Here is a 27,773-nt window from a genome sequence, read left to right as displayed (position 1 = left end):
TCTCTGTAGACATACTGCAAGCACCTATGAATATCTGTGATTTTATGGTTTGAACACATCTCTGTTACAGATGCAATTTTGAAGGCTGTCTATAGCGCTGCCCTCTATCAGAACTTCATGAAACTCCAGGGGCTGAAGCAGGAATATTTCATGACGTCCCACAACAAATGCTGCATTTTTTCAACCAAAATTGGATGAGAAAAAAAAAGTGTTTCATTACTTGTTGAACTTCCATTGCAAATCACTGCTTCAAATACCTTTACTGAATGATTTATTATCAGTAAAGATGGAAGCTTGTGTAAATTTAGTTCTGAACCATTGCTACAACAGCAAGATCGGATTCTAAATGTTCTCCCAGCATGTCTTTGAAGCTACGAGTCCTTTCACGAGATGGTGGTGGTCCCTTCCTTTGTGTGGCACAGCAAATAGCAGCTATGTTTACTTTCAAAATTAATACCCATCTAATTCGTAAGACTAATATGCATCTAATCCATGTGGCCTGGGCATTACAAACTGAATTAATACATAATTCATGGTGAGGTCTCAAAAACAGCAATGGATGCATCTCATATGATGGTAACTGATATGATGGACCGATCGCAGTTCTCTAGGTTTGGAGCCGAGTGGAAGGCTTAAACCAGAGGCTCAGACGATTCTGCGGAGATCTGGGGTGCAAATTTCTCGACCTCTGCTATCGGGTGGAGAAATGTAGGGTCCCCCTGAATAGGTCAGGTGTGCACTACATGCAGGAAGCGGCTACAAGGGTAGCAGAGTACGTGTGGAGTGCACATGTGGGTTTTTTAGGTTAGAGAATTCCCTCCCTAGGCCCGACAAGACGCCTCCTGAGACGCGGAAAGGTAGGAGTAGGCAAAATGCAACAGGGAATAACAATATTAATGTGCTAATAGTAAACTGCAGGAGCATCTATAGAAAGGTCCCAGAACTGCTCTCATTAATAAACGGTTACAATGCCCACATAGTACTAGGGACAGAAAGTTGGCTGAAACCAGATGTAAACAATAATGAGATTCTAAACTCAGATTGGAATGTATACTGCAGAGACAGGCTGGGCAGTGAAGGGGGAGACGTGTTTATAGCAATAAGAAGTGCAATAGTATCGAAGGAAATTCACGGAGATCCGAAATGTGAAATAATTTGGGTGAAGGTCACGGTTAAAGCAGGCTCAGACGTGGTAATTGGATGTCTCTATAGGCCCCTTGGCTCAGCAGCTATTGTGGCTGAGCACCTGAAGGATAATTTGGAAAATATTTCGAGTAGATTTCCCCACAATGTTATAGTTCTGGGTGGAGATTTTAATTTGCCGGATATAGACTGGGAGACTCAAACGTTTATAACGGGTGGCAGGGACAAAGAATCCAGTGAAATTTTTTTAAGTGCTTTATCTGAAAACTACCTTGAGTAGTTAAACAGAGAACCAACTCGTGGCGATAACATATTAGACCTTCTGGTGACAAACAGACCCGAACTATTTGAAACAGTTGACGCAGAACAGGGAATCAGCCATCATAAAGCGGTTACTGCATCAATGATTCCAGCCGTAAATAGAAATATTAAAAAAGGTAGGAAGATTTTTCTTTTTGGCAAAAGTGACAAAAAAGCAGATTTCAGAGTACCTGACAGCTCAACACAAAAGTTTTGTCTCAAGTACAGATAGTGTTGAGGATCAGTGGACAAAGTTCAAAACCATCGTACAATATGCGTTAGATGAGTATGTGCCAAGCAAGATGGTAAGGAATGGAAAAGAGCCACCGTGGTACAACAACTGAGTTAGAAAACTGCTGCGGAAGCAAAGGGAACTTCACAGCAAACATAAACATAGCCAAAGCCTTGCCGACAAACAAAAATTACGCAAAGCGAAATGTAGTGTGAGGAGGGCTATGCGAGAGGCGTTCAGTGAATTCGAAAGTAAAGTTCTGTGTACTGACTTGGCAGAAAATCCTAAGAAAATTTGGTCTTATGTCAAAGCGGTAGGCGAATCAAAACAAAATGTCCAGACACTCTGTGACCAAAATGCTACTGAAACAGAGGATGACAGACTAAAGGCCGAAATACTAAATGTCTTTTTCCAAAGCTGTTTCACAGAGGAAGACTGCACTGTAGCTCCTTCTCTAGAGTGTCGCACAGATGACAAAATGGTAGATATCGGTATAGACGACAGAGGGATAGAAATACAATTAAAATCACTCAAAAGAGGAAAGGCTGCTGGCCCTGATGGGATACCAGTTCGATTTTACACAGAGTACGCGAAGGAACTTGACCCCCTTCTTGCAGCGGTGTACCGTAGGTCTCTAGAAGAGCGTAGCGTTCCAAAAGATTGGAAAAGGGCACAGATCATCCCTGTTTTCAAGAAGGGACATCGAACACATGTGCAGAACTGTAGACCTATATTTCTAACGTAGATCAGTTGTAGAATTTTGGAACACATATTATGTTCGAGTATGATGACTTTTCTGGAGACTAGAAATCTACTCTGTAGGAATCGGCATGGGTTTCGAAAAAGACAATCATGTGAAACCCAGCTCGCACTATTCGTCCATGAGACTCAGAGGGCCATAGACACGGGTTCCCATTTAGATGCCGTGTTTCTTGACTTCTGCAAGGCGTCCAATACAGTTCCCCACAGTCTTTTAATGAACAAAGTAAGAGCATATGGACTATCACACCAATTGTGTGATTGGATTGAAGAGTTGCTAGATAACAGAACGCAGCATGTCATTCTCAATGGAGAGGAGTCTTCCGAAGTAAGAGTGATTTCAGGTGTGCCGCAGGGGAGTGTCATAGGACCGTTGCTATTCACAATATACATAAATGACCTTGCGGATGACATCGCAAGTTCACTGAGGCTTTTTGCGGATGATGCTGTGGTATATCGAGAGGTTGTAACAATGGAAAATTGTACTGAAATTCAGGAGGATCTGCAGCGAATTGACGCATGGTGCAGGGAATGACAATTGAATCTCAATGTAGACAAGTGTAATGTGCTGCGAATACATAGAAAGAAAGATCCCATATCATTTAGCTACAATATAGCAGGTCAGCAACTGGAAGCAGTTAATTCCATAAATTATCTGGGAGTATGCATTAGGAGTGATTTAAAATGGGATGATCATATAAAGTTGATCGTCGGTAAAGCAGATGCCAGACTGAGATTCATTGGAAGAATCCTAAGGAAGTGCAATCTGAAAACAAAGGAAGTAGGATACAGTATTCTTGTTCGCCCACTGCTTGAATACTGCTCAGCAATGTGGGATCCGTACCAGATAGGGTTGATAGAAGAGAGAGAGAAGATCCAACAGAGAGCAGCGCGCTTCATTACAGGATCATTTAACAATCGCGAAAGCGTTACGGAGATGATAGATAAACTCCAGTGGAAGACTCTGCAAGAGAGATGCTCAGTAGCTCGGTACGGGCTTTTGTTGAAGTTTCGAGAAGATACCTTCACCCAGGAGTCAAGCAGTATATTGCTCTCTCCTACGTATATCTCGCGAAAAGACCATGAGGATAAAATCAGAGAGATTAGAGCCCACACAGAGGCATACCGACAATCCTTCTTTCCACGAACAATACGAGACTGGAATAGAAGGGAGAACCGATAGAGGTACTCAAGGTACCCTCCGCACTCACCGTCAGGTGGCTTGCTGAGTATGGATGTAGATGTAGATGTAGATGTAATGTGTAGTGGAGTCGAGTGCTACATCCTCCCTTGCCGGAGCAGACCAGAGAACCCTTGCTGCCTGCTGTTGCTGCTGCTGCAGCTATGTTGTGCCTTGCCCACACACAGTGATGAGCCTCCATGTGTGGCAACCTTATGGTTCTGTCTGCCACAAAGGACTCACTCTTGTGTGTCTGTCACTGCTTGTTGGCTCCCACAAAGAAATGATCTCATCCGCTGTCTTTCACCTTATTTAATTCTGTAAGAAAATTCCAGTAGAATGTTAATACTTAGGGATTAAAGAAGGCCACTCGCTGGAAAGCAGAAGAATTGGGTCAGAGACAGCCACACACAAAAAAGAATGGAGAAGCTGGTTAGCTTTTGGAGCACATGCATGTGCCCACCCTCCCAACCAACCCCCCCCCCCTCCCCCCCCCCCCCCGCCCACACACACACACACCCACACACACACCCACACACACACCCACACACACACACACACACACACACACACACACACACACACACACACACACAGTGATGGCTGGATGCACAATGCCAGTGCTGCATTTCGGCACAGGGACTAGGTTGGGATGTGGGTTTTGTTGATTGGAGTGGGGGGGAGGGGGATGGGCAGGAAGAGTCATTGGGCTGGTTGGTGGCTTAGAAGGAGGCAGCTGGTGTGCCAGCTAGAAATGCAGGAGGGAGGGGTGGCGGGTGGATGGACTAGGCATGCATGTGATGCCTGGGTGTCAGAGACTGGGGGAATGGCACACACCAAAGGTGACCTGGGGAAGTGAATTGGGAAGGCATGATAGGATGGAGGAAGGGGTGAAGGATTTGGGCACAGTACATTACTGGAGACTGAGGCCAGGACTCTTACAGGAGTGAAGGATGTGTTGCATGGGTAACTCTCATCTGTGTAGATCAGAGAAGCTGGTGGTGGTGGGAAGGGTCCAGATGACTTGGGTTGTAAAGCAGCCATTTGAATTAAGCATACTATGCAAAGCTATATGTTGTACCACTGGGTCATCAACTTTGTCCTTGGCAACAGTTTGGTGATGGCCAGTCGTGCTCCTGAATAATTGGTTGATAGTCATGGTGTTGTCGTTGTGGTCTTCAGTCCTGAGACTGGTTTGATGCAGCTCTCCATGCTACTCTATCCTGTGCAAGCTTCTTCATCTCCCAGTACCTACTGCAACCTACATCCTTCTGTATCTGTTTAGTGTATTCATCTCTTGGTCTCCCTCTATGATTTTTACCCTCCACGCTGCCCTCCAATACTAAATTGGTGATCCCTTGATGCCTCAGAACATGTCCTACCAACCGATCCCTTCTTCTGGTCAAGTTGTGCCACAACCGTCTCTTCTCCCCAACTGACATATAAAGCTGTGCAGTGTTTGCAGCAGAATTTATATATGTCATGACTGCTTTAATAGGTGGTCCACCCATTGATGGGGGTAGGGTAGTTCTGTAACTTGACTGGAGTAGTAAGTGCTGTGTGGGTGGCCAGGTCTTCTACAGAGAGAGAATCCCTGTGTCAAGAGGTTGGGAGAGGGAGTGGCATAGGGATGGAGTAGGATGTTGTCTAGGTTGAGTGGGCAGTGGAACACCACTTTGAGGTTGGGAAGGATCTGGGTTAGGATGTCCTTCATTTCAAGTCATTTTGATAGATAATCAAAGCCATGAGAGAGGACAAGTTCAGGGTGATACTGGATGGTGAAAGAGAGAGGACTGCTCCTTTGTAGCTGATTCTTGACTGTGGTGGGAGGATTGGGGTGTGTGAGGATATGGCACAGGAAATCTGATTGCAGGCTGGGTTTGGGAGATAGTGCCTGCCTGTGAAGTCCTTCATGAGATGTTCAATGTATTGGGCATCTGAATTCCTTTCACTGCTGATATCTTGCCCACGGGCGCTGGGCTGTATGGGAGGGATTTTTTTGTGTAGAAGGGGTGGCAGCTATAGAGATGCAGGTACTGTTGATGGTTAGTGGGTTTAATGTGAACAGGGTGGTGAAGGGAGCCATTGGAGGAGTGGACTTCAACCTCCAGGAAAGTGGCACATTTGGTTGAGGAGGATCAGGTGAAACAGATGGTAGATAACATGTTGAGGTTGTAAAGGATTGAGGGTAGGGGTCTTGACTCTGAGTCCAGATCATTAAGATATCATCTGTGATACTGAGCCAGACTGGGGGTTTGGACTTTTGGCAGACTAAGAAAGCTTTCTAGGTTGGTATAAAAGGATACCATCTAGGTCACCATCCTATGCCAACCTGTATATGGGCCATCTAGAGTAAATCTTTGTAGCCTGGCAAAACTCCAAACCCTCAGTCTGGTTCAGTTTAATGGATGATATCTTCATGATCTGGACTCGGGACCAAGACACCCGATCCTCATTCCTTTACAACTCCACCTTCTGTCCAATTTGCTTCACCTAGTCCTCCTCACCCCAGCATGCCACCTCCCTAGTGGTTGACTTCCACCACTTCGTCCATATTATACCCACTAACAATCAGCATTATCTGGATTTAGACAGCTGCCATCCCTTCCACAACAAAAACTCTGACCCATACAGTCTGGCCCTCATGGGTAATGTATCTGCAGCAATGAAAACTCCCTTACTCATTATACTGAATGGCTCACAAAGACCTTCACAGAGAGACTACCACCAAACCTAGTGCACAACCATGCGGGTTAGCTGTGCGGTCTAGGGCACCTTGCCACGGTTCGTGCGGCTCCCCCCACCCCCACCCCCCATTGGAGATTTGAGTCCTCCTTTGGGTGTGGGTGTGTGTGTTGTCCTTAGCGTAAGTTAGCTTAAGTTGGATTGGATTAAGTAGTGTGTAAGCCAAGGGCTTGATGACCTCAGCAGTTTGGTCCCATAGAACTTAACACAAAATTCCAAATTTCCTAGTTCACAAACAGATTCCCCGTGCCATATCGCGTGCCTCCAAGGCTTCCACCAACACCAAGAATCAATACAAAGGTGCACCCCACCCCCACGCAGTATCACCATGGACTGGAACAGTTGAATCATATCCTTTGCCGTGGCTTTGATTATTTATCATAATGCCATGAAATGAGGGACATTCTACCCAAGAGACTTCTCACATTTCTAAAATTGTGTTCCATTGCCCACCCAACATATCCAGCATCCTGCTCCATCTTTGTCACTCTCACTACCAGTCCTTTGCCACAGTGCACCCAGGTGCAAGATCTGCACTATCTACCCATCCAACACATCCTACTCCAGTCCTGTCTCAGGCTTCTCTGAACTATGCAGGTGAGTATTATACTTGCAACACAGCCTCTACTCCAGAGTAACAATCCTGTTCTCAATCTCTGGTAATACACTGTCCCCACACCCTTCACCCAACAGTTTTTCCTTCCTCCATCATGTCACCCTCTCCCAGTTTAAGTCTCCACGTCACCTGCAGTATGCCCCCTCCCTTCTGGGTCTGACAATCATACAACACACGCCCAGCCAATGCACCTGCCACTCCTCCCTCTCCTCATTCCTAGCCAGCAAACTGCCTGCCTCTTTCCAGTCTGCTAGCCACCCACCCCCAACCCTTCTTCCTTCCTCCTGCCCCCCCTCTCCCCCTCCCCCCTCCCTCTCCCTCTCCCCCTCCCCTTTCCCCCCTCCCCCTGCCCCTGCCCCTCCCCCTCCCCCTCCCCCTATCCACTCCACCAGACCAACACTGTCACCACCCTAGTCCATTACAAAAATGCACTGTTAGCATTGTGCATCCAGCAGGTGCCATTTAGGAAGTAACTTTTACAAAAAAAACTACTGTGTCAAAATATAGAAAAACTTTGATAGAGGTAGAAGCTCAAACAATGAACTAAAATTTGTGCCATGGTCTGGACTTGAACTCAGCTCTTCTTCTTATTAGGCAGATGTGCTAGTGATTACAGCAGTGTAGTATTGTGGCTATCACAGCTGCACAGACTGCCAAATTCCAGTGCCCTCCCTAGCACAAACTTCATTTCAGGTTCTGATCGTGGTAAAACTTTTAGTTCATTGCTTCAACTTCTATCCATATCGAAAATAAATTTGAGACTCGTATGTCTCCAGAAAATGATATTCCATCAGATCAATAAGATCACACATGCCTGGGGTACAGGTAGAATTTCCCCGTTCTCTATTTTTTTAAAAAATAAGATATTTAAAATATACACACTACATGTCAGCTGGATACTGTTCCATCCAGGTGCCATTCTGAAATAAAACTAGTGAATTACTGTAAACAGTATTCTTTAATTGGGTTAACTGTTCCCAGAAAATGAATTTTCTTTGTAGGCCACTTGTTTGTGACTCTCTGTTATCCTCTTACTGTTACTGATGAAAGTGGCACAGGGTTATGGAAATGGTCTTGCGTTAAGGATGACCAAAGTTCAAATCCCTGTCCAACATTAACATTCTAGACTTAGGTTTTTGGTGGTTTCATTCAATTCTTTAAGTCAAATGCTGGAATGATTACTTTGAAAAAGAAAAGGTAGATTCCCATTCCTGTCCTTTTGCAATCTGAGTTTTGGCTCCATAGTTAATCATCAAGTGGACATCAACCCATAATCTTCATTATTTGCATATACCATTTGTTATGTTTCTGGTTAAAGTGTTAAACTTTACTTTTTGTGTTGTTATATTTATGTGAAGTGAATTGTGTTAAGGTACCATGAAGTTGTTATGCAATCAGACCACAAGATGGATTTACTGAAGTTGCTTAAACAGTGATGATGTATTTTACATTTCAGGTCACCTTAAGGACTTCCAGCAGTATTGTTTGCATGATCCTTCCAATCCATTACTTGTGAGATGCCGTCCATTTTTTCGAAGAGCTTTGTTCACAGTTGGACTACTACTTAGGCATTTTGATTTTACAGATAAAGATGTTATTCAAGGTTTGCCTGTAAGTAATGAGCTCTTTATTTACGTGAAATTAAAGAACATGATATTTCAGTGCTCTTAATGGAAATTTTCCATTCACAGGTAAATGTTAAGGATCAAGTGTTTGAGACACTGATGTTCTTTGTAAAGCAACCAAATGAAGATATTCAGAACTATACTCTAAAAGCCATTGGTTCATTATGTATCCGTCACTATGAATTCATGCTTGGTCCAGAACTGAAGGCTATGTATCATCGCCTGTTGACTACAGATGACTCACCACTATTAATGAGAACACAGGTTAGATATCTCAAATTACCTCACGTTAATCTAAGATTCTGTGGAACTTGTTTGGAACAGAATACAAAGATGTAGAAGCTGTTATAGGAATAAACAGTTTTTGCAAATGGCTCAGAATATCCATACCCATTGTTACTTTTAGTTAGAAGAACGTAATTTTTGTTGGAAGTCTCACATGTTAAGAAAGTCATTGCGTTTTGAAGTATGTGTCACCTCATAAAATTATAAGAAATGAGGAAAATTCTTACTTATCAGTCACTGAAACTGAAGCTACAGGGACAGTTCTGATAGAAGAAGAAATAAGATTGCAGAAGGGCTACTAGATTCAGAGCTTGAATGTTAAAGATTTGGACCATTGCCATTTGAATTGCCCCCATCCTAATAATCAACAAACATGGCAGTTTTCAAGTGGGTTTAGAATTTCCAGTTAGTATCATATTGTGTTTGGAACTGCTTAAGCAAATGTGCTCTAATGGACAAAGTGAACATGTATGTTACCATTACGTAAATATTATTGAAATGTGAACAACGGAATAACAGTAATACAAAGATAAATTTTTGGAGTTCCTATATAATGGATATATTGTAAATATGCTTACAAATAAAATTTCGTTTGGGAAACTACTACCATTATGCATGGGGAATATCAGTAAAGAAATTTCTGGTTTTCACAATAAGTTCAGGACTTATTCTCCTTACCCAGTAAATGAAAGAGCAATAGACAGCATATAAGCGTACAAATTAAAATAAGATGCAGAGTTTTTGCTTAGGTATTAGGATAGAACTATCAAAAGACATGTACTCCTGCTGCTTAGCTACATACGTGAAAGTAATGCAGTGAACAAACATGACTTGTTTAGGAAACAAACAAATATACAGAACACATTTCAGCATGAGAAATAACTGATGTCATTTGTGTGAATAATAAATGCATGTGGATATGAAATTAATAAAGCTTTTATATAGGCTGAAGTTTGTCTTGAGAGCTTTAAACTTTACATTTTACAGTTCTGTGGAGAAAATCAGTTTTGACATCTGAAGTTAATAGATGCCTCTATGTTGGGAGCTTTGATGAATACTTATTTGCCACTACATCTAGGTAATATTTAATTCTTCGAAATTGTAAAAACAAAGTCACAGATATGTCAAATAAATTTACAACAAAATATTGAAGGAGAGAACTTGGAGAAATAAAATCCTCCCTTGAAATTGAGATACAAATAACATGTGGGAAACCATTGCTTAGTCTATATGGTTATCTCCAAAACACACTGAAAAACTTGTATGAGAAGTACTACATGTCCTGTAAGATGCTGATGGAATGAATGCCAATAAAAGTAATGATAGAGTTATAATAGAAAATAAACCATTCCAACATTTAATTGGTTGTTCAATGTACAGTATGTCATGATAGTCACACTGCCAGACATAGTTGTTGCAGCTATTTTAGCAAAGCTTAAATCAAACTTACAGAATTATAGTGGAAGTTTTTGAACTCCCTTCATGCCTTAAAGGAAAACATCTGTGTTGGTATGTGTTAAAGAATGGTACATTCAAGTGGTTATTTTTGTTGCATCAACTGTGACTGACGGAGTGAAGAGGACGGTTGATATAAAACAAGATTCATATGCAGAAGTTCTTAGAAATATTGTGTGTGTGGTTACAAGAAGAAAATGATTTTCATATCTATCTTTCATGATAGCAAAATCAAACAATAGAAACTCTTGGTAGGAATATCAACAATGTAGGAAAAGATAGATTGCTACTTACCATAAAGCAGATGTGTTAAGTTGCAAACAGGCACAATTAAGGCACTTACATAGAGCTTTCGGCCATAGCATTTGTCAGCATGAGAGAAACACACACAATGCTGTAATGTAAGTGTCTTTTTAATTGCCGGCCGAAGTGGCCGTGTGGTTAAAGGCGCTGCAGTCTGGAACCGCAAGACCGCTACGATCGCAGGTTCGAATCCTGCCTCGGGCATGGATGTTTGTGATGTCCTTAGGTTAGTTAGGTTTAACTAGTTCTAAGTTCTAGGGGACTAATGACCTCAGCAGTTGAGTCCCATAGTGCTCAGAGCCATTTGAACCATTTTTTGTCTTTTTAATTGTGCCTGTCTGCAACTTAACGTGTCTCCTTTACATTAAGTGCCAATCTGTCGTTTCCTACTTTGATGATAGCAAATACATTGACCTGCAAAACTTACGGATGATGTAGATAAAATAACATGACATAATAGCTATTGGATGGAAATGAAAGAAAGTGAAGGAGACTGTTGCCAGAGGTCTCCCATTCATGCACAGAAATTAGGACTTCACTTGATGTGAGGTCAGCATGACTATAGCATGAAGTGGGGCTGAACCTGCAACATAAAGCACTTGAAGGAATGGGAAAACAGTGGGTGTCAATCAGTGAGGAGCTACAGTGCACTGTGGTGACGTTTATGACTTCAAAATGGGGAAGAACCATGAGGAAACTGGAAGGAGGATGAAGTGCGATGCGTGTAGCCCAGGGTTTTGGTATTGTTCACAGCATTGTTTCATGTACATGGGAAGTGTTCTGAATCACAGGCACTGCTGCCCGAAGGAGAGAATGTGGTTGACCAAGGTAAACTGTGGCAGCAGATGGCCACTACATTGTGCAACAGGCAAGAAGGGACCCACATCAAACAGTTGGTGCCATTGCAACTATGTTTAACAGAACTGCAAGGCATGCAGTCTCCTACTCTGCAGTGGCATGGCAAATGCATGTGGATGGTTTCTTTGCCTGACAACCAGTAATTGTGTTCCGTTGACACCCGCACATCGTCAGGACCATTTGTGATGGTGCTAAGAGCATAGGGACTGGACCAGCGAGGAACGGGATTATGTGCCTTTCTCATATGAGAGCAGAATCAGTTTGTGTAGTGATTCAGGATATACCCTTACATTGCAAGAGGTGGGAGAGGGATCATTTTGGTGGACGAGGTGACATGGTGTGGCGAGCATTGTATTGCATTAGTGTACTGACCTCCAAATCTTTGAGCACAGTACACCCACCAGTCAGTGTTATTGTGATACTGTACTCCTTTCCCATGGGCGTCTTTTCACAGATGCATTTTGCCCTGACTTCATTTTTATGGGTGACAATGCGTGACTACCTCGAACAGCACTGGTGGAGGATCTCTTGTAACGAGAGGATGTTAAGTGAATGTGAATATCAGTGAATGCCTGTCTCCCCTCCCCCCACCTTAAATCCCATAGAGCATGTGTGGGATGTGTTGGGGAGAAGCACATGAACATTTTGCAATACATTAATGACCATCCAGCAATTGTCAACCATGCTGGTGGAGGAATGGAATGCCCTACCACACGAACTCTTTACCAACCTTATGGCCAGCTTGGGAGAGTGTTGCGAAGCATTCACTACTGCCTGTGGTGGTCATGCACCCTATTAAAATCTATGCCCCACCTTTTATAATGCCCAAGAAGCCATCATAAATTGTGGTGACTTCAGTATAATTATTGTCTTTGAATAAAAATGTAATTTCTGTTGGTATGTATATTTCTCATTGAATTTTCCTTTCTGTTACCTTCTGTAGTACACTACAGCAGTTTTTGAGCAATGTTAGTTGGCACACACATCATGCAAAAGTTACTTTTGTCCTTAAGTTTTGCAAACATTGTATGTTACTATGGCAACAGCAAAGACAGAAAACTACTTTGGTGAAGATTTTATTCAGATAACTTAAAATATTTGTGAAAAATTCACCCATTTTTGAGACAATCGTGTGTACAGAAATAAGAAATGACTGAAACATATTGACATTAAATACAGTTTTATATTCCAGTTGTACAATGCAGGGTAGTATGTCAGTTAAGAAGAACAAGTGGCCAATAATTAGGCAAAAACGGGTGTATTTACAGTTAAAACAGATTGTGCTTGATGATGGGAGTAGTGAAATGGGGGAAAAAACTGATTTCTCTGCCTTTGGAATATTTCAGTAGAGTTATTAAAATGAGGAGGAGAGGACTTGAAGAGGGAACAGTTCAGTAACTGTATTACAATGATCAGCTTACATTTGTACATATTCCCTCAAATACTTCTGATAGTTCTTTTCCACTGTTCTGTTGTTAAATACACACATTGTAGATATTGTTAAAAATAAAAGTTTTGTGCTTGTCAAAATGGTAATACCAGTAAAGAAATGTCTAATTCTCACAATAAACAGGGATGCTGTGTCTCAATGGTAAGTATACCCATCATGAATTATCCATTGTTTGATAAGTATGTAGAACATTATTTGTAACTATAAGAGAATGCTGCTCTAAATTTTGGTGTCCAGCTTTTCATTTATTCAAAACCAGTGTAGTAATAACATTCATCTTCTATTTTGCAACAAATACAGCTAAGTGTGTATTTGAAATTGCACTTTGATAGTTGCAACCACTCAGGTTTCTACTCTGTTTTTGTAATTTTCTGAGTGTTACTGTCATAAGCTTTCAAAGGAGTGTATATGCTGTTAGATCTCAAACTTAACAAATTTCCACATGAAAATTTTTTCCTACTGTTGCCCTTCAATATAATAAAACATAATTGTATTATGTACTCTTTACAGGTTCTTAATAACATAGAAATGTACTTGCAAGAAGAGGAAAGTCGAATGATAAAACAGGACCAAGAATGTGAGTAAATTTGAAATATGATTGAATTTAAAATTCTTTTACTTTGGAAGTTCTACATTGTTGTTTTCTATTCACTAATGTACCTGTCTTACTCCATTTGCTCCTTATGAGGTTATTGATTAGTGTATGAAAAATATCCAAATATTTTCTCACAATTCTCATTTTTGTCTTACTTCGAACAGCTATTATTTCGTGTGCTTCACTGTGAGAGAGATTCAACTCAGTTCTCCATCTGTGAAATCAGTGTAGTACTAATATTGTACTGCATTTGTATCCTATTACTTTACTTTTTGTATGTTTCCTTGTAAACAGATTTCAGACAGTTTTGTGCATGTAGACCTCATTATACACAGATTAGTTATTTCTAGTTTCACATACTTTAGATTTTAGTTTTAAGCCAAGTGCTGCCCTCTGTTAACTGTATGCAGAAGAAGTAATGCTTCAGTTCATCTCAGCATGCATCTTCTGTCATGTTTGTCAAGATCTAAATCATCAGTTCAGGTTGGTAGAGCTGTGAAGTTGCATTTGATGGGGTCTGTATTCAAAATGTCAAGTAAAAGGAGACAACGTGTGCCTGTTGAGGGAAAGAAGCATGCACAAAAATCATATTCATTAGGAACAAAGTCAGAAGCTATGGATCGCTATGAGAAAGGTGAACATATTGTTCAAATTAAGCATGCTTTGGGACTTGGTGAATACACCGTGACAACCATAGTGAAATGGTGAATACACCATGAGAACCATAGTGAAAATGCAAAATCAATTCCAAAAACTGCTCAGTCTTCAACTAACTTAAGTGCATCTAGAGTGAACAAATTTCACTTGCAGTCTGTGGAAATAATGGAAAAAATGTTGAGACATTGGTCTGAGCACTACAATCAGCAGCACATGCATCTCTTTGAATCTGCTATGCAAGTTAAAACCAAGAGCTTGTATGCAGATTTAAAGAAAGAAGATGATGATTCAACACCTTTCTTGGTCAGCTCAGGTTGGTCTGATTGCTTTAGGTAGCCTTTTTGCCATGCAAGACATTTAAAATGGCAGGAAAGGCAACCTTCAAACTTTCTTAAAGTGGACACAAAAGCCACACTGTCCAGTACCAGGTTCAGATAAAAAGAGGAGGATGGAAAAAAGGCTACAAAAGTATTAAGGCATTTACAGTGCCTGACTTTGAAGAATCTATGCACCCACACACAGTTTCAGATGTTGAAAAATCTGTTTAGGATATGAAGTACAAAGAGTTAAAAATTATGAGCAACCATATTATATTTGTTAAACAAAAATGATCCCTTGTTATAACACAAAAAAATGTTAAAACAGCTACAAAGAGTGTTAGGATACCTAGATTTTTTGATTTTAATGTTTCCAAGGAACAGTTTATTGAGCTTATGTGCACAAAATGTATTTCTACACCTCCAGAGACTCGTCCTATCAATGGAGGTCTCATATTCGAAGGTCATTTGTGGGCTAGTTGAAGCTTTATTTGAAACTCAATGACAAACTGCCAAAGAGGCTGGTGGGAGCTGTCTGACACATTCCCTATCCAGAATATTTATACTATATAAACAGTCTGTTGTAGTCAGTGTATGTCAGTCATCTGTATGCAGTGAAATGGACTATGTTGTTCTACATAACATCCTCAAGTAAGCCAGATGATCTGTTGCAGACAGTAATATGCTACATCTCTTCCACATGAAACAGTAAATTGTAATGAGTAATCCAAAGATATCTTGACTTACTACAAGTAAGGAGAGTGTGCAGAATGACAGGTAATTTGAATGGGTAACCAGGAAGAAACCCAGAACTGTCAAGGCAATGGTCAGACTTGTCATCTTGAAACATGTTTTGATCTTTTCTTCTTCACTGTTAGTCAACTTTGAAAATTATCATACGCAAAGTTTCAGTTGCCAACACGAACTGTTAAGTTATCAACAAATCATTGTTGTATGACATTTTTTGAGTCTTTTCTGATCTTGATGCTGCCTGGTGAACAGCCCTGAAATCTCAAGCTGTGCAATGCAGCATTCTATAGCAACTGCTGCTATTAATTTGTGAAATAAGTGCTGAATCACTGACTATAACCAGTTGAAACCTAATTTAATTGTCATGGTGAAATAAAACTTATACACCACAAAGGAATTATCCAGAAGGGACTCGCCACTCCATCACACTCCTGGCCTTGTGACATGGCACAGTATCTTGTCGAAAAATGCAATAGCTGTTGGGAAACAAGAGTGTCATGAAGGGGTGTATGTGGTTTGCAACCAGTGTACGATACTCCTTGGCTCTCATGGTTCCTTGTTTTAAGAGTCTACCCAGCCTACGTCGCCAGACATCTGTAATGAAGGGTAGCTGCCCAACCCCACGGCATCTGGACATGGTTTCACCTTGGCTTCGCCACATGTTGAATACTGTCATGGATTTCAAAACTAGTATCTTCTATTTCAGACCTGGATTCTTGAAGCAGCCTCAGAATCTCATCATCAGTCAAACTGTCCCCCCTTGTACAACAAACTTTGTGATTAAGACAACTACGGAAACACACTACAACTACAAACGTGTGGGATCTGATCACACGTATAGTGTTTCTCAAGTCATATAGCACTATCTGGAAGCAGGAACATCCATTTAACTGTTTCCCCAAAGTATTAAGAGAGTGAACAACTGACTTCAAGCTGTCACTGCTCGTAAATAATGCATTGTTAAGTAACAATCGGGAAAGTTGCACTGGAGATTCGTAGTGTTTAATGTTAGAGAAATCACAATGTGCCATACTTACTACGGGCAGCAACCAGAATGTGTTAAGTGCGGGAGGAGGGAGGGGGAGAGGGTGAGGTGTGGGTGAAGCAAGCAAGCTAGAGAGAGGATTGCTACAGAAGAAGTAAATATTGGAACAAGTGCCTACCCTCACTGTGGGTAGTTAGCTTCCTTTTCTGAGGACTGGTTGTGGGTAGTACTCACAATGCACTGATAAGTTTCATCGTTCTATAAGAAGAGTTTGCTTAGAAATAAACAGTAGCAAATGTCTCATTAGCTCGTGGTTTAATTAAATGCGTACAAAAACTAAATAAAATTTTTCTTTCATCATTTTAAAATGAAAGGTATTCAAAGGAAATTATTTTTCATTCTAAAGTTTAGTTAGGCACTAATTTGATGATAGCAGGGGGCAAGGGGTGGGAGGGGTACTGGCTAACATCTGGTTGCACTCTGAGATAGTGGTCTTGGAAAGTTTGGGAACAACTGGTGTAAGTAGTATTTGTTCTGCTTGGGAGCAAATGGGAGGCTGCCAGTAATGACAGGGGAGTTTATCTTGTGAATTTTTGGGTAAATCTCATGATGATACTTTTCTTTCTGTAAATTGTTGTTTACCATTGCCTTGCATTATTCTATATTTTTAGTCTTCCAAATTTATTACAGGTATGAATTTGACTTGCTTATGTTGGTCATGGAGATGACATTATCTAGTGCCAGTGTTCATATTTATCTGGATTTTCTTATATTTGTCATATGTGTGTGTAACAGAATTCACCCCTGTAATTTTCTCCTCATGTCTTCTCTGTTGGTCTTCAGTGTACAGTTTGATCTTCCCAGTTCCACACCACATTACTATGGAATCTTTTGTTGCAATATCTAATGCAAGGCAACTATTATTAACCTTTTATATTCATGTAATTTCACTTTTCATTTATAAGTTCTGCAGTCTTCTTGTTGTAGTGTGCTCTGTTATAATGTTTTTACAGTAATTTGTTGCTTTTACATGTCTTATCAGATGCAATATAATGTAATATTGTGATTCATTTCAATGTAAATTTGGTGTACAGCATTATTGGAAGTATGGGATGTTGCTTATTTACATTTTTGTGGTTATGTTTACACCCCGTGAACAATTGTACTATGGAGGTTCGGTGGGCAGTCCTATGTGTAAATAAAAGTGACTTTTTCCTTGAATTGAAAACTGTGATGTTTAAATGCATTTGATAGCATTAATGTTGGGGTATCAAGAATTCTGTCATTAGCATTCTGCATATTGCTTGCGTACATCACAAAAATTCACTTCAAAATATCTGTGATTTGTGCCCGATGTGATCCCCACAGTTTTGCTATGTAATAAAATATTTTGAAATAAGGGGAGTTGCTAATTTTGTATGGAAAGTAGTAACGCTAGTCCTGATGTTCCAACTATGGGATTAAAATACGTTTGACTAACTTGTATGGAGATATAATTGTTTTTCTCTTTTCTCAAATTTTATTGAAATATATGCTTGTATTATTTCAGAAACTGTGACTTTCCATTCGTGAAGTAATTGAATTGCATGTCACCTTTCATACCGCTCCTTTTTATATAAATATTAATGGAAGAGATGCATTTCCTTTTTTTTGGGGGGGGGGGGGAGGAGATGAAATCGTTTTTGTAAGGTTTTGCTTTTATTTTTAATCAATAGGTCACATTGACAGTTGTACTACATAATTTCGAACTGAATAAGACAAAAAATTGCAGAATTTTCCAACATTTTATTGTATCCATTCTTCTGCTTTTTCTGTCATGTTTGTTAGAAACCGAGTAAGGCGGCGCAGTGGTTAGCACACGGGACTCACATTCTGGAGGTCAGTGGTTCATACCTGCACCTGGCCATCCTGATTTAGGTTTTCCATGATTTCCCTAAATCGCTTCAGGCAAACGCTGGATGGTCCCTTTGAAAGGACATGGCAAACTTCCTTCTCCATCCTTCCCTAGACTTATGGGACCAATGACCTCACTGTTCGGTCCTCTCTCCTGAATCGACCAATCAACTTGTTAGAAACATTCTTAGACTGAATTGTTGAAAATAGTATTTGTGTGTATTGGCCATTAGTTGTGACCTACATCATCATCATCAAATCATCATCATCAGTAATTTGCTCAAAGGTAGGTTACATATGGTAACTCTCCATGCTCTGCTGTCTTCTGCCATCCTCTTCCAGACTGCGCAATTTCCACTTCCCTGTGTGTCACCTATCATCTTGTATCTCCTCCTTCCTCTCAAACTCTTCCTATGATCTAGACCTTACAAAGTATCTTTCAGAATGCAGTCCCATCTCAGCACTTGTTAGGAAGCAGTCCCATCTCAATAAATGTCCCATCCAGTTCTTCTTTCTTTCTCTTGTAACCTGCGACAGTCTTTTCCACTCACCATCCCTTTCCAACACTCTTTCTTTACTGACTCTTCCCATCCAGCTTACCCTCTCCATTCATCTGCACATGTACATCTCAAATGCTTCTGTTGTCAGATTAACAAATGATGGCAATTTGTGCAGCTCAAGGTGGAACTACGTTGTTGCCAGTTCAAAGCAACAGACACATACTTTGAGCTTGAAGAAAGTGTGTATCCTACAAATTATGCATCTTGATTGCTTCTGTATGAGTTTTTCACCTACCGCCACCATCAGCAATCACTACTCGCAACAAATAGAATAAAAATTCACTAAATAACTCACTATGATCATGTTTAATGCTTGCATTAGCTACGCACGACATTCACAGCAGAGTGCTCAGAACAGTACAGAATGTTCATTGTGGGAACTGGCCACAGAGTTGTCACAAGAAAGTTAAAATTTAAAATGTAAATGATGGCAATTTAGACCCTAAATTCAAAGAATTAACCAAAGAGAGGGGCATATTTAATTGCACAAAACACAATTTGACATTTCTATGTTCACTTTACTGGGCAACTAACTTGAGTGTGACCAGTTTCTTCATATAAGATTATGTAAATCTTTACCTTTTTTTATAACACTCCAAAATTAATGATTGTTAGGAGCCAAGGAACTGATATTCTGGAAAGATAAGTGTTGCGAGGACCAGAATAAGTATTGAATTTATTCAGTCCAGCAGAGACATATCAATTATTCAGTCCAGCAGAGACATATCAATTAGATTGTTAATAAAAGTTTTCCTTAAGTGGTAAGAAGAGAACAGTTAAAAACTATACAGTAAACTCTGAAATAGCTTCTGTGATGGCTGGCATTCTCCCTATCCAGATGTATTGCACAAAATACTATGTGTATCCTGTACAAGACTTATCAAAAAGGAGATGTAAGGTGGCAATCATGAATAGTGCAAACTGGTAGTCAAATGTCGCCAGTTCTATCGCTGTAGCAAGATGGAGCAAGGCTGATAAAAGTATGCTAGTGCTGCATATATTTACCAGTAATAACTGCAGCTGTACCCAGTGTTGCCGTCGACTCCTTGCATTGCTCAATGGGTTACTATGTGGATGACCAATGGAGCTGCAACTGCGATAATGTGCAATCGAGGTAAACAGTGTGTTCATAGGTAAAACTACTGTCTCCGTACTCTGTAGCAGATAGTAAATAATACTAAGACTGCTCACTAAAGCAGTCAGAACATGAACCCCTTCTTCTCTGATTGAGCATAGCCTCAGTTTCTCCAAGTCTGCACCAGCGGCTGCCCAATCGTGTTCTTGCAAGAAAATTTCTGCCAATCCCCTGTCTTACCCCCACATTGTGTGCGCACGAATCATCGACCCCATTTCACGTGATTTCAGCCAATGGCTGGCTTCTGGGAGGCGTTTAAGTTGAAATGTTCTTGAGGCTTCTCCATCGCTACCAGAACTATCGGACTGTTTCTGCAGAATCCCATGCCAAGACCAGAGGTGTGAGGGGCTGTTCAGGAGCACACCTCGCCAACGAGGCCCGTAGCAGCACCAGACTAATTTTTTGTGTTAATACGATGCCTTGGCCACAAAAAAGTGAATCTGGATCAGCTTTCCAGGTAGCGGAGAAATCATAGCTTTGAGTTTTACGGTGTGGAACGAGGGTGCCATCCCACCCCCATCCTATATAAAGCCTGCCAGCCACCGACAGCAGCGTGTCCACTGGCTTTCTCTCAGGCTACCAGTGGAAGCTGCTATAAACCGCCCCAACTCGGCCTTTCCCTAGTTTCATCACATAGGGCACGTTGCGGTTCGCTCACAGAAACTGAAATTAGCTGAATAATTTTCATCTGCTACAAAATTTGCTATTAGCATGAAATGTGACATTGTCACCTCTTGCCCCACTTGCGTACTCCCATGTGAAGATGTAGAAATATTCAGAATGATTCCGCAAAACCATATGCAAGGTGCATAATTGTTTATTAAAAATGTAATGTGGGCTAGTGATGTGGGTCATGCACTCATTGTGGAGGGAACACATTGATTGGCACTTCGCAATTGGCTGTTGGAGAATGCGTGATGTATGTGTGCAGAACCCAGCTCAGACTTGACTACCATTTTCGTGACTGCAACTATAGCCTTTTTTCATCCTCTGACCTCATTGTCTGCAGTTCTGTCCCATAGAGTGCCACCCTCCAGACAAAACACTTGCCAAGTATTTTCCTTAGACCTTTATCTAGTTTGCCACATAATAATCTCCACTTTCTATTGAAAGCTTCCTTTGTAATATCAATGCGAGTTTAGCCTGCTGATGACATCTCAAGTCTTCAGTGATTGTGCTTTGAAAATATTTAAATGCTCTTACTTGGCAAATAACAAGTTGTTCTATCTTAATATTTGCTAGTCTCCATCCTTTGCTGATCGCCATAATCTTTGCTTTTGCTGTTTTGATTCTTGTCTCTCACACAAGCTTCATTCAGATATTTTTGCATTTTATTTACAGTTAATTCTGTTTTTGCCACTAGTACCATGTCGTCAGCAAATCTTGTGCATTTCGTTCTCTTTCACCCAATACACTCACCTCTCTTTCTGTCTAAATGTTTTGCAATTATCTCCTCCAGGCATAAGTTGAACAACCTGTATTGTAACCACAATTTATTTATTTATTTTTGTACAGGGGCCAAGATGTCAAAGCAAGAAAATCTGAAGGAAATGGGAGATGTTTCATCAGGGATGGCAAGTACTGTGATACAGTTGTACCTGAAAGAAATCCTAGAATCTTTTTTGCATCCAGATATTGGTGTTCGCCATGCTGCACTTAAGGTTATCCAGTTGATTCTTCAGCAGGGTCTTGTCCACCCTGTGCAGGTAATTTTGTTAAGCTAACACACACATTTGTGATACAGTTTTATCAACATTTTACTAACACATTCATTGAAGTGTTTTAAGGAGTCAGCGTAATCATTTGAGCATATTTGCCAGTTTTGATTTTTAATTGAAAGTGCAAGTACATTATGTTTATCTGTATGAATCCACATACTAATGTAATGTTATTTGTTTTACAGATAGTACCTTATTTGATTTGCATGAGCACAGATGTGGAGAAAGTTGTTAGTCATAGTGCTGACAAACAACTACAAGATATAGAAAAGAAGTATCCTGGGTTTATTCATATGAAAGCGCAGCTAGGAATTCGCTTGTCATACAAACTGCAAAAAATTCTTCAAAATAACAGTATGGGTATAGTAAGAGGCTTTCGTGCACGTGAAGGAGAATATCCCGGTGCTCTCAATGGTTTTTTGTATTCCATATTGCGAGGAACAAAGCAGCAGCGCAGAGCTCTTGTACTTTCTATTCTGAAGCAGTTTGATGAGCAGGTGGTTAGTATTGTGTTTAAAAATCTGTTAATACTTTAGTGATTGGATTTAGTTTAAGCATTTGATGTGTGTTTGACACTTTAGACTTAACTGCTTGCTGTGCAAAATTCAAATAGTTTCTATATAATTTCAGAAAACAAGTCTTTCACAAATGCTATATCTATCTGACAATTTGGCATACTTTCCTTACCAAGTCCAAGATGAGCCACTATTCATCATTCATCATATTGATATAATGATCTCTGTGTCGGGAACGAACCTTCTGCAGTCATTCCGTGAGGTAAGTTCTGTTTTAGTTTATACGTTGTTTTTATGTAGACAGTTACATTATAAAAATCCATGTTTCTAAAGCAGCAACATTTAGTGAATCCACCTTCATAGAGCAGAAATATTTGCACGAATCTTAATGCCTAGTATGCCATGAATGCCAATGCTAGCCTCCAAATTTTCCTTTTTTTGTGAATAATCTCCTCCTGCTAATTTTTGTCTATATGCTCTGTGTCTGAAGAACTGATTACAATTTCAGAGGGGTTCGTGGAAGATGTGCAAGGCCATCCAGGTATAAATCAATCATATTACACCTCAGCTGAATACAATAGTGGTGTAGGAATCGCATTGGGCACATCAGTTTTGGATAGTATTTGCCTCCAAATTCAGAGTAGACAGACAGTGTAGTCATTGAGATTGATCGTCTTCTCACTTTTGAATGACTAGTTATGTCAAAGTCTATGACTTAATCATCATCATCCCTTGCAGTACTGCGTGGAGCTTAGTGCATCATCTGGGAAAGACACCATATCAATCCAGTTTAGTGGTACTATCTGGTCTCTCCATATCACTGTACAGTAGGTCTGATTGCCTTGAGGAATTTTATCTGTGGAAGGAATTCAGTGGCACTATTTGTTGAACAGTCTCCTGTGTGCAGTAGTCCATGGTAAATGCTCTCATCAGTATTGAAGTTGGATAAGTGTTACACACAAACCACTGGTCTCCTGGCTTAGTTGCACCTGTGAACCCTTTTATGAAGAGGAGAAGGTTGTCTGTTCCACAGACTCCTGCATAGGCATTCCTGACAAGAGAGAAGCAACTAAAGGAGTTGAAAAGAAATGAGTCACCAGATCCAGATGGAATCCCAGTTCAGTTTTATAGAGAGTACTCTGTGGCATAGACCCCTTACTTAGGTTGCATTTATCGTGAATCTTGTGCCCAGTTCAAAGTCTCAAGTGACTGGAAAAGAGTGCTCATGACGGCTGTAAAAGAATGGACCAGCATAATTACAGACCAATATCCTTAATATCAGTTTGCTGCAGAATTCGTGAACACATTTTGAGTTTGAATAGAATAAATTTGATTGAGACAGAAAAGCTCCTGTCCACAAATCAGCACGGATTTAGAAAGCATCACTCATGTGAAACTCGGCTTGCTCTTTTCTCATCTGATGTCCTTCAAACAGTGGATAAAGGGCAATGTGCAGTTTCCATATTCCCATATTTCTGGAATGCATTTCACACAGTGTCCCACTGCAGACTGTTAAAAAAAGGACCAAGCATAGAGAATAGGTTCTCAGATATGAGAGTGGCTCAAAGACTTTGTAAGTAGTGTAACCTAATACATTGCCTCAATGGTGAGTGTTCATCAGAGACAAGGGTAGTGTCAGGAGTGTCCCAGGAAAGTGTGATAGGGCCACTTTTATTCTCTATATACATACCATATTTACCTGATTATAAGACAAGAATTTTCCCCAAATTCACCATCTGAAAAATATGGGGTCATTTATATTTGCAGATTAAATTATTTCTGCTGAGGTCACTGTATTTAAATTATTTAATGGATGAATATAGAGGTCATCTGACATTTACAGATGAAGCTTTCTCTATTGAAGGTCCATACAAATTTATTTTAAAGAATTCCAAAGTGTACGGCTTAGCAAATGATACTTTCGTTCAAATATGCACGAGGTCTCCAGATACACCAAAGCACTCCTGCACTCAGTACAGTATCGACCTTGCTCCAACAATCACATGACATTCGACTTCTGGCATCAGTACCAGGAATAGTGGAGAAATCGAACTAACCACTCCTTACGACAATCTAATCCTCCACTTAAAAACTGACAGCTTTGTTAAACACAGGAGGAAATAGCATTAAATTATATCAACTTATTAACTTTTGTTGGGTTTGAACAGGTGTGCCATTAAAATTCTCATATATACATGGATACTGTATACATACAATTATGCTTATTTTTAAGTAAAGGGAACGTTTAGAGGAGAAAATCTTTTCATTCAAAAACCATTACATGATTCTGAACCCAAATAATATTTTACTGGTTGTTGGAAACTGTAATGATTTACCAAGTGTGTTGCAAATGAGAAATTTGACTGCTGTTTATGTCTTAGAATACGATGGAAAAATTTGGAACAAGGTGGCGACATTCAGGTGAAACGAGAAAAAAAATTAAGCCAGAATTAAATGTGTCACAAATGAAATAAATCACATTATACTGACTAAAATTGTTATTACAAAAATGAATTACAGCAGACCTGTTGTGGACATACTGGTACCAACAGATGTCACTAGATCATGGACTGAGCAAAAGTTGAGAATTGCACTGAATCATGATGGCGATCATTTAATTATGAATTTGTTGTTGTTGTTACATATGGCCTGCACCCAAGCAGTTATTGCCGTCTGTGCTTCACTGTTGTTACAGCACATATTTGGAGGGGGAACAATGACACCATGACAGCAGCTTGGCTGAGAAGTGCGAGGACGGGGGTGTTGAGGAGGTAGCAAATTTCACTGTGCTGCCAGCCATGGGAATCAACACTGTGAACTTTGGATTTTAATGAACATCTGCCACATTTAAACATTGCAGTTTGCCTGAATCTATTTGTACTCAGATTCAAACTAACTTCAAAATTGGACAAATTCTCAACAATAGCACACACATCTGCAGGAGATGGTAAAAGTCTAGACTGGGGCTAGTGGTGTACTTATGTGTTTCATGTAACAATGTTGTCAACGCTCACTGTTGGGAGTGACGGGAATGATAGGGCATGGGTCAGCTGCCGGCCAATGAGGGAGCAGCAGACTGGCTTTATGTTTGGCAGCAAGATATATTGTAACATTCTCACATAAGTATAGAAGCAAAATCTAGGTTGATGTGGATGACTAGGAAAACCAATCCTATATTGTTTGAATACAGCATTAATAATGTGCTGTTTGACATAGCACAGTGATTAAATATCTAGGTGTAAGGTTGCAAAGTGATATGAAATGGAATGAGCACGTCTAATTGATAGTCGGGAAGGACTTCATTTTGTGGGAGAATTTTGGAAAGTGTACCTCATCTATAAAGGAGACGGCATATATAATGCTAGTGCAGCCCATTCTTTAGTACTGCTTGAGTGTTTGGGATGCCCACCAGGTTGGTCTAGAGGAAGACCTCAAAGCAATTCAGGGGCATGCTGCAAGATTTGTTACTGTTAGATTTGATCAGCATGCAACAAAAATGCTTTGGGAACTCAAATGGGAATCCCTCGAGAGAAGGTGACACTTTTTTGTGAGATGCTATTGCAGAAACTTAGAGAACCAGCATTTGAGGCTGCAGATCAGTTCTACTGCCATCAACATACATTTTGTGTAAAGATCATGAAGGTAAAATGAGAGAAATTACGGCTCATTCAAAGGCATATAGACAGTCATTTCTCTCTCACTCTGTTTGAGAGTGGCACAGGAAAGCAAATGACTAGTAGTGGTATGTGGTAACCTCCACCACGCATCGTACGGTGGCTTGTGAAATATGTATGTAGATGTAGATATTGGCTGACCAGTGACAGCCACAATACAGTTCACTGAAAAAATATTGCCTTTTAGTGATGCAAGCAGTTACCTCCCAATGGGGTACTACAAAAACACTTTTATTTAGCTTCTGAGACGTTAGACATACAGACATGCAAAATCAAATCTTGCAGTGTATACAGTTTTGGCTAGTTCATCACAGCTCCATCGAATGCATTTGTTACTTATTCTTTTAGGTAGTCAGTTTGTAAATTTGGTTTTTCCAAATTCATTAAGGTTAGTACAACTTTTTGTTATATGTTATTTCATTTATGATGCACGCTGTAGTTTATGGACAGCTATTTGTACAAATACATTAAAATCTAGCCTTTTTTCCTTCCGTATTTTTATTTAAGTTACCAGGTCTTTGAATTTCTTCCTGATCCTCTCACTTGCTTTCAACTTGCCTTCACACCCCCCCCCTCCCCAATTGCTTCCCCCTTACAATATTTGTTGACCACATTTTGTCTGTGGACGTAATCTTGTTGTGCCTGCTCTCGTTATTCTGTTCCATCTGCTCCCATGAGTCTCCCTACTTAGTTACCTGGTTTGTCTCCGGCAAAATATTAACTTCCCTCTGAGAATTACTGTGCAGCATACACCTACAACCCCCCCCACCCCCCACCCCCACCACCACCACCCTCTCTCTCTCTCTCTCTCTCTCTCTCTCTGCTTTTTGTCACATTATTAATATTTTACAATTGCCTTTTTAGGCTCTCCTGCCAAATAATAATGAACCTCAGGCCACAAAAGTGAACCCAGAAACAGGAAATGCAGTTCCTGTTTACTATGAAGAGGAGGATGATGATGAAGATGAAGACACACTTCTTAGTAGAGTTCCAGAGGATACTACAGTTTTACAAGAGTGTGTAACTGCATCTCAAGGTTGCCTGCTGCTGCTTGTTTTAAAACAGCACCTCAAAGACCTGTATGGAATCAGTGATGCGTAGGTGTTCAGCTGTATCATTTATTGGAAAGCCATTCTTCATAGTGCACTGAGACTCTGGTTAATTTTGTAAATTTTATTACAGGAAAATAACACAATATTCTCCATCAGAGTCTGCAAAAGTATATGAAAAAACTGTCAATCGTCGAACAGCATCACATTTTGATCCTAAAAATACACTTCAAAAATTAAGACAAGGTTCACCACCACCAGTTCTTGATGAAACAGCAAGAAGAGCTCTTATTGAGCAGTACTTGGATGTAAGATTTAATTATTTTTTTTTTAATGCTCTGGTGTGGAGTTTAATGTATTACTTCACATTGTTAATTTTTTGTTTAGTTCAAGCAGATGATGTTGAAATTCGATCCTGAAGATCCTGATGATGATGATGACCGTATAACAACTTCAAAATCATCTTCAAAACCAGCAGAAGATGCCAAAGAAAACAACGAAGAAAATCGAACTGACCGTACGACACAACAGACTGAAACAGCACAGTCAGAAATAAAGGTATGGCATTTGTAATGTTAAACTCTTGTCATAAAGAAAAGTAACTGTAGTTGTCAATTTACATAAGGTAATTGTAGCATTAGTATTCACCCGTACTAGAAACAGTTTGTTAGCCTGCTCCATCTTTTCCTCAAACTTCCTTTTAACCAGGTACACAGTCTACTGAAGACATAAAGGAAATAAAGCAGATCAGCTGAAACTATATTGAAATTTGCACGGTTGTTTACTTTGAGGTGACAAAAGTCATGGATACCTCCTAATATTGTGCTGGACTGCAGTTTGGCTGGCATAGTGCAGTGGCTTGACATGCCATGGACTCGACAAGTTGCTGGAAGTCCCATGCAGAAATAATGAGCTATGCTGCCTCTATAACCATCCATAATCGCGAAAGTGTTGCCACTGCAGGATTTTGTTTA

General features: G+C 40.2%; 1 protein-coding gene across 1 annotated transcript in view; it reads left to right on the top strand.

Annotated features, from left to right (window-relative positions):
• The window catches only part of LOC124721517 (nipped-B-like protein), a 121,049-nt gene that overhangs the window by 86,980 nt on the left and 6,296 nt on the right, over nucleotides 1-27,773 (top strand). The window contains exons 23-31 of the mRNA XM_047246534.1: nucleotides 8,432-8,586; nucleotides 8,667-8,864; nucleotides 13,462-13,528; nucleotides 21,359-21,549; nucleotides 21,747-22,061; nucleotides 22,192-22,338; nucleotides 26,615-26,847; nucleotides 26,933-27,107; nucleotides 27,187-27,357. Coding sequence (XP_047102490.1) covers nucleotides 8,432-8,586; nucleotides 8,667-8,864; nucleotides 13,462-13,528; nucleotides 21,359-21,549; nucleotides 21,747-22,061; nucleotides 22,192-22,338; nucleotides 26,615-26,847; nucleotides 26,933-27,107; nucleotides 27,187-27,357 — 1,652 coding nt within the window. The remainder of the gene's footprint in view (nucleotides 1-8,431; nucleotides 8,587-8,666; nucleotides 8,865-13,461; nucleotides 13,529-21,358; nucleotides 21,550-21,746; nucleotides 22,062-22,191; nucleotides 22,339-26,614; nucleotides 26,848-26,932; nucleotides 27,108-27,186; nucleotides 27,358-27,773) is intronic.

The sequence above is a fragment of the Schistocerca piceifrons genome, chromosome X (assembly GCF_021461385.2).
Source record: "Schistocerca piceifrons isolate TAMUIC-IGC-003096 chromosome X, iqSchPice1.1, whole genome shotgun sequence".
Taxonomy (NCBI): domain Eukaryota; kingdom Metazoa; phylum Arthropoda; class Insecta; order Orthoptera; family Acrididae; genus Schistocerca; species Schistocerca piceifrons.
The sequence above is the reverse complement of the archived record's forward strand: the minus strand, read 5'-3'. Positions and strand labels throughout refer to the sequence as shown.